We start from the raw sequence: 14472 nt of genomic DNA, 5'->3' as shown, positions 1-14472 counted from the left end.
TGGATCTTTAAATTAATTAAAATTAAATCAAATGTGAAAATTCAGCTTCTCTATCACACTAGCCAAGTGCTCAGTAATGCCTAGTGGCCTGTAACTACCATAATGGGCAGTGCAAATTAGAGAATGGTCACATCATCAAAGAAAGTTCTATTGGACAGCACTGTTCCACATTATAATGCATATAACGCAGTTCAGAGAATACAGTAAGACACACCCTTCTATTTAAGAGTTGGGGTAAGTTAAGTCCCAAAGGGGAAGTCACATAAGTAAAATCAGTGATAAATATGCTTCTATTTACTGGAGAAAAAAGAAGGAAGAAAATTTAAAGTTTACTTTGCAGACCGCCAAATGATATTTAAATAATTTGATCATCACATTGAGTCTTCACATTCTGATCATTTGATTTCAGAAAAATCAAACCAATTTGAACAGCATTTTAATCTTCAAATGAATGAATGAGTCATTTTAAATCTTCTGTGGGTTGTTCCCAATCAATTGTCCAACTTACGTTAGCTTCATCTAATTAATTACAAATTTCTCTAATTTCCTTCAATCTAAGTAGTTTATGAAATGAAGACCTTGGGGAGATGGGTCTTCAATTCACTATTGATTAATAGGATGCACAATAAAAATGAGTTGAAAAACTCAGTAAAGACACTCTTTGCCATAAATGATAAAAGTCTATCGGGCTTCCCTGGTGGCGCAGTGGTTGAGAGTCCGCCTGCTGATGCAGGGGACACGGGTTCGTGCCCCGGTCCGGAAAGATCCCACATGCCGCGGAGCGGCTAGGCCCGTGAGCCATGGCCACGGGGCCTGCGCGTCCGGAGCCTGTGCTCCACAACGGGAGAGGCCACAACAGTGAGAGGCACGCGTATCGCAAAAAAAAAAAAAAATCTATCTTCCTGCCTAGGTTTCTCTCCCTACCTCCACTCATTCTGTAAACTGTGAACCTAGCGCTCATCAGTGCAAACACGTAGAGTGTTATGATAGCACTCAGAGTCTATTTTCATTCCCAAAAGAGCCAGCGTTTTCTTTAAACAAAACCACATTCAAATCCTATGCAAGCAGAAGTTTATTTTCAGACAGTAAACTGAAGAACTTGGCCTGCTAATCCAATCTTCTTTTTATAGTATTTTGGAAAGTCCCTTTCTACCCTCTGGATATTTTTGAATATCTCAGGCTGGAAGGAAAAAGAAATCTACACATATCCCAGATTTATACCACAAGAGCGGCTCAATTAAGTATGCACTGGAACATAGTTTGGAAATTTTCTGGACAAGTTGAAGGGAACTTTCATGAACGGTATCCCCAGTAGAGTCAGCTCCTCAATGCTTATTTATCATTTATCATTTATGTGAAGGAAAACCCTAGCCAGCATTCTGGTGTCTCTTGATGTCTATCTGGTTAACTCTTGTAATCCCCATTTTTAGCATGATGCTAGGTGTTGGACAGTTATATTTTTAATGAACGGAAGAATTTAGCAGTGGTCGGTCAACTATATATTAAATAATTAAACAAATTACAATAATTCACAGTAAGTGTAAGATACTCTTGCTTTAAGCTGAACCTCTGAGTCCATTTTACCATCATACATTGCTATTTATGGTGGACTGTTTCTAGTTATGCCAATAAACACCACACTTCAGATATGATGTGGGTTGTTTTTGTCACCTAACCTGGGCGTCTAATTCATATGTTTATCACCATAAATATTTACTTTGTTCCTACTACATACACATATGTTTTAATATCTCCTTGCTTAAAAACAAACAAACATAAAGCTTCCTTGACCCCCTCAAGCTACTCTAATATCCCAATTTTTACTACCCTTTAGAAAAAATTTCTCAAAAATGTTGTCTGTTGTTAGTCATTCCTGTTGTTTGGTCATATTCTCTTTAACCATAAGTCCACCAGATAATTCTTGTCAAAACCATTAAAACCCTTCCCATTGCTATTCAGATGGAAAATCTCAGTTCTCATTTTACTGGACCTATTATGGCATTAGAACAGCGGAACTATGTCTTCCTGGAAACAGTTTTTTATCTGACTTCCGAGGCATCTTTTTCTTTGTCGCCTTTTTCCTCGGTAGCTGCTCCTTCTCAGTCTCCTTTGCTAATTCTCTCTCATCTGCCCAGTCTCTAACCTTGGTGTGGCCTGGGACTTGGCCTTGGATGTCTTCTGTTTTATATCTGTCTAGAGTGATTCCCTAGACAGTCTCATCACAATACCACGCAATATTGATATGCAGATAACTGTCAAATTTAGATCTCCAATCTGAGTTACTTCCCTAAACTCAAATTTATATACTTAAATCATTACTGGGAAGATTTTGTTATACATGTCATAACAAGCTCAAAATATCTATGGTAGAGGTAAGATTCTCCAACTGTCCCTTGCATTTCTCCACATTCTCCAGGGGCTTCCCCAACCCTGCTAAGTTAGCTTGAGATCATGTGCCTAATTTTGGCAGGTAAGGGTGCATTTACCTCCATGTTTTTCCTATCCTGCTACAATGACACACGGTGCAGGGACAAAGTGAAGGAAAATAACCAAGGTACCTAAGGCTTCATGTAAATACAAAATAAATCTTAAACCAAGTTACACCACTGAGATTGTAAGGTTATTTTCTTGATGTGCTTTGCCTAATTTGTCCCAAAATACAATTTGAAAACTTGAAGGAGGGTGGTACTCTAAGAAGAACCTAAGTTATGGCACAGTCTCAGCAGTTGATTAATGGCAGACAAGGAAATTGATATCATAGGCTGGAAACACGAAGAACCATTTTACAAAGTAGCACAGTATGTGGTAAAACTGACGTCTACAACAGTTCAGGTTCAGACTGTGTTCCTCTTGAATTTCTAGAAGAAAAACTAGGAAAACAGAATATTGGCAGTATTTTTAGGTTGCTGTTGGAGACACTTAGACAGGTATTGCAAGAAATAGTGAGCTTAAGAAGAAAATGGTGTCTTTGCAAATAAATAAAAAGAGATAGTTCAGAAATACAAGATCTTGAAATATTGCAAGAGCTGTTTCTGGATCCCAAAACTATAAAATGGGATTTAAAATGACTCTAAGTGAGTGACGCCAGGTAAACATCAATTGGAATAAGGGGCTCAGGGCACAAATCAGATTATATGTATAGCCTTCCAAGTATGTTCCAGATGTCTTCAAGGCAACTCAGTTGGGGATGAGAATGCAAAAGAGTTAAAATTGTTTTAAAAAGATTGTGTGTAGGAAATAGCTGAGAAGCTTTCTAGATTGTTACAAGAACACCATTGGCAAAGAAACCATAAACCCTAGCATAAAAAATGTCTTTGACACTTTAAGACCAAATAAACCTTGGGCCTCCAACTTTGTGAGAGTAGGAGGAGACCTGAGAAAACTGTGCAATCCTCAAGAAGGGAATATTCCCCAAGGAGCCCATATGATGTGTCCAGGGATGAAAATGAAAAAGCCAAAAAAGCAAAAACCTCAGAAAGGGTGAAGCCAGGGGAAATAACACAGTGGAAAAAGCACTCCACCTACACACTAGCAGGTCCTAATCAAGAAACTATTCTCCATCTCCAGGGTAAGAAACTTTTATAATATTTGCCCAGTGAGATTTCAGAGTTGCTGGAGGCCAGCATTCTTGATGTTGTGTGCCTCTTGTTCTTTTCCTTTGTGAATAAGATTATTGATTGTGATAATCCAGTCCCTGTTCCTCTGCCAATTATTGAATTTTGTCCTTTTAGCTGATAGGTCTGTGAATGAAGAGGAGCCACATTGTATTTGACAAAGATTAGTATCTCCTGGAGGGCTTATTCTTTGTTCTGGGTGCAGCAGTGAAAGGAGTTTGGAGTTGTCTCTAATGGGAGACGGTTGAATATAGCCTATGTGGTTAAGAAAAGATCAAAGGATTGACTGTGGTTGAGGCAGTACTCTCCAAGTACTGTACGTGCTTTCTAACATTTATTAGTCTGTCTTGCCAATATTTTGGTGGCAGCCCAAGTGATTAATTCTAGGCAATGGACTTCAGTAGAAGTGATGCATGTCACAAAACTGAGATCTGAACTGAGGCAGTTGAGAGCTGGGATGCATCCTCTATCCTTTCCTGTGTCTTGGTAATCTTGGAGGTCGTCAAGCTACAGCAATAATCTAGATGATATAGCCACAAAGTAGAAGAAGGTTGTACTATGTACATTGAACTTTATGATTGGATTTTATTATATTAGGTCTCTGAGATTTAGATTATAATTGGTAACACATCACAGCCTAAGCTATACTAACTATGGAAAGGTCCAGCAAATCTCTATTTCAACTCTTTTCTACCACCAAACTTACCTCGCTTATTAGGATGGGAAGAAGATAGACCACCTATAGCATAAGACATCTCAGCATCCTTTGCCTCCATGAGCTGCTCTTTCAGTTTTTCCAGCTGTTAAAAATCAAATATGAAAAGTATTAATCTTTAATAACAGCAATGTTTTTTTTTCTATTGAAGAAGAAGAAAGATAGACAAAGAAAGGGAGAAGGAAAGATGGAAGAAAGGAAGGAGGACAAAGGAACATAAAAGGAAATAAAAGTAACAAATGAAAATAAACAAAAAGAATTAAATAGAAAAATAAAACGAAACTTGCATTTAGAAACTGGCTGGGAAAGGTCCATGACTTAACAGGTGATCAGGAACAAACAGGCTAATGGTGAAGGAAGTCAAATCTGAGTGTTCATTAATGGGGAGCCTGTAAACACAACCTGTGTAGCTGGTCTTGATATTAAGTCACCTATAATAACCAGTCCTTTTCAAGGAGTTCCGAAGAGTTATGTGAATGTTTGGATTTCCTGAAATATTTGTCCCTTCTAGCAGTAAGTGAGAAGTATTTTGATGCCCTAGGGTTCCCACCCAGAGTGTAAGCCATGTTAATTTTTTGCAAGCTCGCTGATTGCCTAAACCCTAAAGACCTAACTCTATCAAAATAGAACTCAGCCTGAGCTACTGCATGCGTCTGTGTCCTAGATACTAAGAATTGATGGGGCATAATTCTCTCTCACAAACAGCCATACAGTTTGTATAATAGTGGATTTGCATGCAGTTGTGTTTGAGAGAGTTAAGAAATCATCTAATCCAATGATTTTCCAATTTTCTTCATAGCAAGAAGTCAGGAGATAAGGTTGCTAAGGGGCTTTCTGTACCGAAGCCAAATGCAGGTCAAGAAAGCAGCACTTCGGGCCCCTCCCTCACCCAACTAGCTGTTTCAAACAGAGCAGCTCCACTTTTTTTTTTTTTTTTTTTTGCGGTACGCGGGCCTCTCACTGTTGTGGCCTCTCCCGCTGCGGAGCACAGGCTCCAGACGCGCAGACTCAGCAGCCCTGGCTCACGGGCCCAGCCGCTCCGCGGCATGTGGGATCTTCCCGGACCAGGGCACGCACCCGTGTCCCCTGCATCGGCAGGCGGACTCTCAACCACTGCGCCACCAGGGAAGCCCTCCACTTTTGTATATTTCATTTACTGAGACCACATACAATTTTGTTTGGAAAAAAAAATTTCCACTTTAAAAAATAATAATAACTTTTGAAAACCACCAATCTAGTTATAGCCTCCTATTTTACAGATGAGGAGATTTAGGTCCAGAGAATTTTAATTCTTCCATGGTCTCATATGTAATTGGATAGCTAGGTCTAGAATCCAGATTTCTAGACATTTTATCCCATGATCACTTCAGTTATGGCTCTGTTCTGTTCTCTTTATTTTTTAGTAGAATTTGATTACTTTTTCCCTAGCGAATTACTTCACTCTTCCTCTAGCAGGAATAAAGGTTTTATAATAGAGTATTAATAATTGTAACAACTATTATGTCAAAAGAAAGTGTCTTTTGGTTATTATTAAAATTGAAATTTTAAGTATTTCACATTCTCACCTGGTTAAGTTCTTCCAATTTGTTAGCCAGCTCTATATCTGCAAGACACATTTATCATATGAAAAATGTACATTGCAAGTAATATTTAATTCATTTCAGGTCATACATTCAAGGAAGACAAAGGTCTTTTTTGTATGATTTGAGATCACCTACCTGTCCCTAATATAAAGGTCCAAGCATTTTTTCAATGCCTGTAATATTGAAATATAATCAGTAATGTAATGAGCAAATACCTAATTTCTATCAAGCACAGAGTTTTTTTAAATAAACCATAGTTCTAACAAGGACTAGTATTTAGAAATAAGCTAGTTTACTGACATGGGGAAACTCTCATGAAATGATATTAAGTAAAAAAAGCAGGACACAAATCTTATCTATATAATTCAATCAAGAAGGAAATTTCCAGAAATGTTAATATCAGCTCCCTCTGGGTTTTACACTTTGAGTATAGCTTTTTTTTTTTTTATAATTGTGTTCATTTTCTTCAATGAAAATATCTTATTAATTTTAAAATCCTGTATTTTTAAAGTATTTATTAAGGTATTGTTTTAACTGGTACACTGTCCCATGAATAGACAATTTTTTTATAAGAACAGATGTTTTCTGAGAGGGTACCACATTATCATATTGTCACACTGTCTCTCAGGTTAGACTTGCTAAGTTTCTGACAATATTTGTCATTTCTTGGAGACCAGTCTGATGCATAATTGTAAATCATATTCTCCTGTTCAAAGAAAAAATAATCTCAGTTGGTGTAGCCTAAATTGCCCAATGGTTTCTACTCCAACCATTTCCCAAATTGAAAGAATTTGATTGCAAAAAAAGTGCTAACTTAACTGCCACAAAACCACAGTTAACTTGTGAAATTTCTAGTGGAAACCTGTTTTGAAACATTTAGTGATACTCTTGAAGCATTTAGTAAAAATAATATTAACTGTACCAGTGGGAATTGCTTAGGTGAGAGGAAAATACGACTAAAGATAACTATTGAGTAACTAGATAGTTACTGATCTCATTAGGACTCTCAAACTGAACAAAATACGATTTTAATATTTTTTAATAACGCCATTGCTTTTAGCGTGAATACGAGATAAGAAAGACATTTAAGCCTTCAATGCAGCATTAAAATTAGTAATTATTATTTTATTTAATATAAATTAACATGTAGAAAGAACAGGTCAGAAGATGGAATAAATAAAGTTTGACTTTATTCTTAACTCACCAATGTTGGAAGGTCTTTGGAGATCAAAATTTTTATTCAGTAGAGCCAGCAATAGTTCTTCGCGATCTGTATCTCCTTTATCTAGAAACAATTCATTTCCTGTAATAATTACCTCAATGTAGTGAAACCTCCATTTTCAGTCTGTGTCACTGAACATGTTTCTGATTAAATACGTTTTACAGGTAACTATAATCACTATCAATCACTATCAATGTGTATACTCACCAATAAAATGTGTATAGAGAGAGGTGTGTAATCCAAAAAGATGGGCTGTTTTAACGATCGTTGAATGTATGTGAACACTCAAAGAGAGATTGTGAGAGAGAGAGGGAGGCAGAGATAGAGAATATACCTGGAAGGTTACAGACTAAATTTTACCTGTAATTATTTCTGGGTTAGTAGAATTGCAGGTAAATTTTGCTTTCTGTTTTTTCATCTGCGTTTTTTTAAAATTTTCTACTATTGTGTTTAACATAAGAAATATGAATTAAAAGTTGTTTTTAAAAGAAAAAATAACATTTGATTTTGAGATTTTATTTGATACACATTAAAATATGAGCCTTTTTGTGTTCTGGGAATTGCCTTTGAATCATCCAAGGCAACCCTGTGGAAGAGGTAAGACAGTGCCTACTTTTTCCATATTGATATCTTTCCATCTTTGCCCATTTACCTCCCAGCCTACTCATTGGTCAGATGCCCAGCTATCTCAGCACTCTAAAAACAGAAAAATCACCCAAATTTTCATAAATACTTTAATTCTGGAGTAGAAGTCAGGACAATAGACTTTATTCAAGCTATAAAAAATGAAGAGTCAACAAGATTTTAATGCAAACAAAATAATAATTAGTGTGTTATAAACAAAATGAACTTTGTGAGGTGGCCTAAAAAATCAAACCTTTATGGTACAATTTCTATAGGATCATTCTTCCTCTATCTCCTCATAATAATTGATATTGTGTGGACAAAAGGTAGATTAGTGAGTTTAAAATTTAGGAGTGGGAATATTGTGGTTTCAGTTAGAGAAATGGCTCATAATTTAGCTAAATTCTTCCTTTAAATTTTTTCTCTTTCCCTGTGTCTACAAAATGTCAACTAATGAACTCAAGAAACTAAGTGGCTAATTAAAGGAATGAAAGCTTTGCTGAGAAAGAAAATAAATGACTTGGGGTAGGTGGCAGCGTCAAAATTTTCTGCATTGACCAAAAACACTTATTGTTGCTCAATTTCCTCAATTTCAAAGTTCCTCAATTTCCATTACTTCACAGACATAGAAAGTATTTGTGAAATTCTAGGTTTTTTTTTTCTTTGAGTAGTTAAAATAATAGACTAGCAATGGAATTTTTGCTTAACATCAATTAAACAAGGACCCATGGAGATAATTTAGTTTAAGAGAAAGACATGACCATGCAATAGTGTAGTAATTTTTTATTATAGCTGTTCACTAAAATGTTAAATTACAATCTTTAAAATGCTTTAATTGAAAAAAATAAGGAACATTGTGTAGCCAGGTGATAATGATTATTTGTTTCAGAAGGAGAACTGTGATAAAAGAAACAGATTCATTGCCTTCAGTTTAGGGAATTTATGACTAGGAGGAAGGTAACTAGAAAAATGATGATCTGAAGCTTTTGTTTGCTTAATTTACAGCCCACTTCTCTGCATATTTAAGTGGAACATTTTTTAAAAAGACAATTAATGTATTTACCATTCTTTACCAGTTTGGTTTCTAGTAATTACACCTGAATGACTGTCCTCAAAAATTCTTGTCACTAACTTTTAAGAAAACCACCTTTTGTAGGAATCTCTGAGGAAAAAGTTTTTTCAAGAAATTAAAATTTTTTTATTTCTAAAGTTAAGTAAGATACTGCCTAAGAAAAATAGCAAATAAGTCTTATTTCTTGTTTTTATTTTTAGTATTAAAACACATACAGCTTTAAAAGAAAAAAAAATGAATGTACTTTTCATCTTTCTTTGAACTAAAAGTTAGTGTTGATAAAGGAGATGTTTGAATAAAAAAATACCCAAGTGCAGATACCCCTTTAGCACAAATGATGGCAAAGTTGCTCAGACATGAGAGAGTGATTACTTTTGCAAATACACAGGAAAAAACTGATTGATTACTACTTGAGATACTGAAGCTTAAAAGACAGTTGTCTCCTGCTTGTCATTTGAATGTGAAGATTTTTAAGGGATATAGACAAGAAACTTTACCAGAAAGAAACCTGGAAACCCCTCAAATGATAATATACCAAAAAAATTAAATTGCCATAGCCTTTCTGGTCACAATATTCACTCCTCCACCTTTTGTGGTAGGCAGTTTGTCCAGTTTCAAGCTTATCCACTGAGGCAGGCTTTCATACGGCGCCAAGCAAATGAAAGCTGACAGATTGTGCCATTGGTCTTGCATGACGTCTAACACAGAGGATGGCGACCCCTTGGTGTTCTGTCAGCAGACAAATGCTTATTTGAAAACAATGTGTTAAAAGACTAAAGTAAGTCAAACACTTAGTTGCTTTGAAAAATGTGTACATGGAGAGAAGCTCACTCTAATCATTGACAATTTAGATTAGAAAATAATCTTCCCAATAACTAATCTTCTCCATTTATATATAATGAAACTGAGGTCAAAGGGGGTCCCAGAAAGAAACCTTTCCTGTATGTTGCCAATGAAATACACATATCAATATGTGCTATTCTGGGATCAGAGTTGTTATCTAATTATAAGCTAGCAAAATGTTTGAGTTGGATTTTACTGTATTTCATATACACATGATATCAGAAGTTACAGTTAACACTAACTAACATCCTAATTTTGCAAAGTCCTTTATGAATGGCCAGATATTTCCCTCCTCACACATATACACTGTGTTAAGAACACTGAAAATCCTATTATTTCACAGGAAAAACAATGAAGTCCTACCAAGTACAATGATTTTGACTGGCCAAAGACAAAATGTGAGTGCCATGGATAAAATCCAGAATCTTTCATTCCCAGGCTTGTATTTAGGTCTCAGGCTTGTATTTGTTTTTCAAAGGGAAAATCCCTATAAATAAATAATAAGAGTTTCTGCAATTTTATTTCCACTGTCAAAAGAACTGCTCTAATTTTCATTGACTTTTAAAACACATTTGAAGCAAAATGGTCTAGTAAAGTTGAATTAGATCTGAAAGGGGAAACTTAATCCCTTTTCTCAACCCAGTGTCATGTAAAGAAAATTTATTACATTCTGTCTTGGTTCCCCCAAGTAAGACAAAAGTAAAAGGCTATCTCCCTCTTCCTGACAAGGAGATCAGTTAGATGATAGATCACCTCAGAGTTTCAAACTGGAAGAGATATTAAAGAGCAATATTTTTAAGTTACTATCTTTAAAATGTAAAGAAATGTATAAAAGTTTCAATGAGGTTAAGTTGCTTGCCTAATAAATCAGCATTTAATCTAGCTCCACTGATTCCCAGATTAAAAGCTATTTCCACTACAGAATGCACTGAAAATTTTAAAGAAAGATCAAGTTACCATATTACAAGAGCAGAAAATTATTTTCTCTAACTTTATCGTGGCATATGTTTGTAGACGTCATAAATTAAACTATTTCATTTAATATAAGTACCCTAAGTATGTTAGAAATCTGATACAGTCCATGCGTAATGTGGCTGTTAGCATCGTCCTCCTGAAAGTACTATGTAAATTTCCCCATGCATTACTCTCCCCAAATCTCTTCACACACAGGTTTCTTTCTTGATGTGTTCTACTAGGGACCACTCTCCTTTCAAAAGTAACTTATTAATAATCTCATTGGATGAAAATCTCATTTTTCTTTCCTCAAGATGTATTTTTTGAAATATGCATAGCACTATCACTATTTACACATTCCCATCTTTGGTCATGGAATAGAAATAAGAAACAGATGCCCCTGGATTAGAAAAAAAGAATGTAGTTGAAATTAATTTAGTACAGTGTCAGTTGAAATTAATTTACTTGAGAACAGCATCACAGATTACATGTAATTTAAAACAGCAACTACTGAAGGGCTGTTTGATTAAATCATATTGATGTTTAAAACATTATTGCTATAGTGGTAGAAAAATCAAAGCAATGCAAACAGGAAGATAAGGATTATTTACCCACCTGTAGGATTTTAGATTCGTACGTACATACCTTGGATAAAATATGGCAGCCCATGCACCGATTCTAAAAAGAACATTACAGATAAAGTTAAGAGTCCGAAACAAAGAGTGGTTGAGAGGATCTTCTTCATGTTAAAAATCTTCTGCGCTAGCAGAAAAACTGACTATCCAGGTCAAGACGAATATTTCAATGGCTCTGGAATGCTTCAGAGACCACGTTTAAAAGGTGGCAAATGTGCTTCTACTACAAATGATCTGGACAAAGAGAAAAAAACTTATAAAATGTAGTGCACCCTGTCAACATGATTCACTTACTTGGAGAAGTGACAGGTTTGCTACTCAGTCAATGACAAGAAGAACCCAATCAATATATCTCATACTTGCCCATTTCACTAAAAGCATGCATTCCTATGCATGCACGCGCACTCAAACACATGCATAGCATAAAGCAAAGACTGGGACTAGAGACCTGTGGGTTAGCTTTTCATAAAAATGAAATGGGAACAATGCCCTTCATTTGGCTGATTTAGAGCCAAATGTGGTCTTCCGGATAGTAATGTTATTTGCAAGCACCACTTCATTTTTAACCAACCAAACAGATTTGAGCTGGGAAGAGCTCAAATTTGAAATGAATCATAATGGGTACATTAACATCTCACTCTGTTGGAGAAGGATGGTTTCATTTTGCTGCAAGCAGCACTTTTAAAAATTAAGGCTGAATCTAATTAATTCAAAGTTGGCAAGTGTCCCATCAATTACTCTCTCTAATACTTGCTTTAATTGTGTTAGTTTTCTTTTTAAGTCAAAGTCTTTCAGTATATCTGTAGTTCCAATTTCATGGCTTTGAAGACGCAACAATGACCAATGGCCTTGGCATTTACTCCTTCTCCCAAGAGACTTAAGGGGTATTTGCTCTAAAACTGACTTGGTTCCACGTGTGTGAACTGCAGCACATGATGCTGTTAAGCAGATGCAGGAACCAAACTTTTCACCCACTGTTTTAATAAATTTTCTGAATAAAGTCTAAACTACTTAGTTTGATAGGCAGGACTGTTTTTTCTTCACAGACTCATTTTCCACTACATGTCTTTGTGCACAGCTATATTAGACTTCTAATTCCTGAACATATCCTGCACTTTCTACACTCCAGAGCTTTGCTGATATATTTCTGTATGCATGGACTCTTCATCCCACCACCATTTTACCTTCTCAGTCCTCAAGCCTCTGATCAAATGTCACCAGCTCTGTTTAGTCTTCTGGATCTCTCTCTCTTTTTTTCCCTTATGGCCATAACATTTTTAAAAATTTTTATTGAAATATAGTTGATTTACAACGTTGTGTTAGTTTCAGGTGTACAGCAAAGTGATTCAGTTATACATATATATTATTTTTTAGATTCTTTTCCATTATAGGTTATTACCAGAGTATAGCTCCCCCTGCTACATATTTTTTTTTAACCTCCTTTGGGCTGCTGCAACACTTGGTTGATAAATCTATCACAACTCAAAAATCCATTCTTTTTATTACAGTTATGCATTTGTGTGTCTGCCTCCACTATTAAATTGTCAATACTTTGAGAGCAGTTACTGTTATAGTCATTTCTATTCCTATTTGCAAGTATCAGAGTGATTTAAAGGAAAAATCAGTGAAAACATAGTTGCTGTGTGAATAAATAATAACTGAAATGTGTGGTAATTTAAAGGCAAAATGGGATAATGCTCTTCAACGTTATAGCTAGTTACAAAGCTAGATAAGTGAAAAAAATAGTTGCGACCCTTTAAATGTCTGTTTTTTCTTGAGCTTAAAAAGTTAAGAATAAACATTGTCTTTGAAACCTGATTTTAAAAGTTTATCATGTTTCTGTCATTCAAATATACCTTGATGTTATCTATCATAGTTTATTCAGTAAATTATTTAGATTAGCTTTTTGAACTATTTTCTAAAGATTATATCAATATGGAAAATGGTATATCAGTATCACTTGATGAACAAAGAATATACAAATGTGATGAAAAATAGTTACAAGTTAAATAGTAAAGAAAAATCACATATTAAATATATAGATAATAAATCTGATAAATCTTATATAAAATATATTGATAAATTTAATAATCCAAAATGAAGAAAGACCTGAGAATAAATTATTCAATGAAATGAGAAAGTTAAATATGAGCGAGCCAATATTAAAGACATGTTTAGCTCATGGTTCCTTAATTTAAAAACATATATATTTTCAAATGTAAATAAGATTGTTCTGATTTTTTTAAATTTTGTTATATAGAACAAGGAATCCCATTTCTTATGGGGTTTGCCTTCTTAAAAGAGGCAAAATAATTGGCTTGCCTTCTCTGATAGGGTTGGGTACTGATGACTTGTTTCTAAACAAACTTATATGTATGACTTTTGTTCCACAACGTTTGTTTCAGGAAATCTGATACAATCGTCTGAATCTTTTCTTCTGTTATATCTTAGTTGATGTTGTCAAGGTGATGAAAAATAAGTTCCTTTTTCATGATCATCCATTCACTGTGGGGAAAAGCTTACAAAGCCCTTTCATTAAATCGTTCATCCCTCTCTCCCTAATAATTAAATTATTCTACTAAATTCTTCTCATGAGTGTAGAGCCAAATTAATTGTTCAAAGAAAAAACAAATTTTCGCTATTGATTGTATTGAACAGGTAAATGACGTCAGCATATTTGTTCCTGGAGCCACTAGTATGCACAGTAACACAGCAAGGTTATTGCTGCCATTCACTGAGCAATCATCCCATGTCAGGCCCTGTCCTAAGCACTTCACATACAGTTATCTTATTTAATTCCCACCACAGTCCTTCAATAATTATGTAATTGTCATATTTCACTTTTTCCAGCAAAGGGAGAAAGTTGTGGACCAAAAGTGGAACCTAGACCTACCCACTGCAAAGCCACACTCTTAACCCAAGTTGTCTCTTGCCCACAAGTGGGGAGAGACAGAGATGAAAAGTCATTGATTGTGCCAATAATAGAGACCCCAATTTTAAGAAACTTATGACACTTTCACTTTGCATTTTCAAGAGCAATTTTTCATCACTTAAACTGTATTTCAATTATAGCGTATACACAACATTTCTATTTTGTCAGCAAAGACATTGTCAAGTTATAATTTACAGAAAGCTTTAAGATTTACATACACTTTATTTCACATAATGAGTGACGGGAAGAGTCAGGGTCCATATGGTGACTCAAACACA

General features: G+C 35.2%; 1 protein-coding gene across 1 annotated transcript; it reads right to left on the bottom strand.

Annotated features, from left to right (window-relative positions):
• Nucleotides 1-3748: 3748 nt before the first annotated feature.
• On the bottom strand, nt 3749-12871 carry UTS2B (urotensin 2B). The gene is given in 7 exon segments (XM_089910682.1): nt 3749-4008; nt 4011-4087; nt 4090-4134; nt 4321-4414; nt 5895-5932; nt 7117-7215; nt 11273-12871. Coding segments are annotated over 7 exon segments (510 nt in total). The 5' UTR covers nt 11373-12871; the 3' UTR covers nt 3749-3951.
• Between the last annotated feature and the right edge of the window lie 1601 nt (nt 12872-14472).

The sequence above is a fragment of the Delphinapterus leucas genome, chromosome 4 (genome assembly GCF_059928025.1).
Source record: "Delphinapterus leucas isolate spDelLeu-1000000601 "Yukka" chromosome 4, BTC_Dleu_Yukka2, whole genome shotgun sequence".
In the NCBI taxonomy this organism is placed as follows: domain Eukaryota; kingdom Metazoa; phylum Chordata; class Mammalia; order Artiodactyla; family Monodontidae; genus Delphinapterus; species Delphinapterus leucas.
This window is presented reverse-complemented; position numbering and strand designations above follow the sequence as displayed.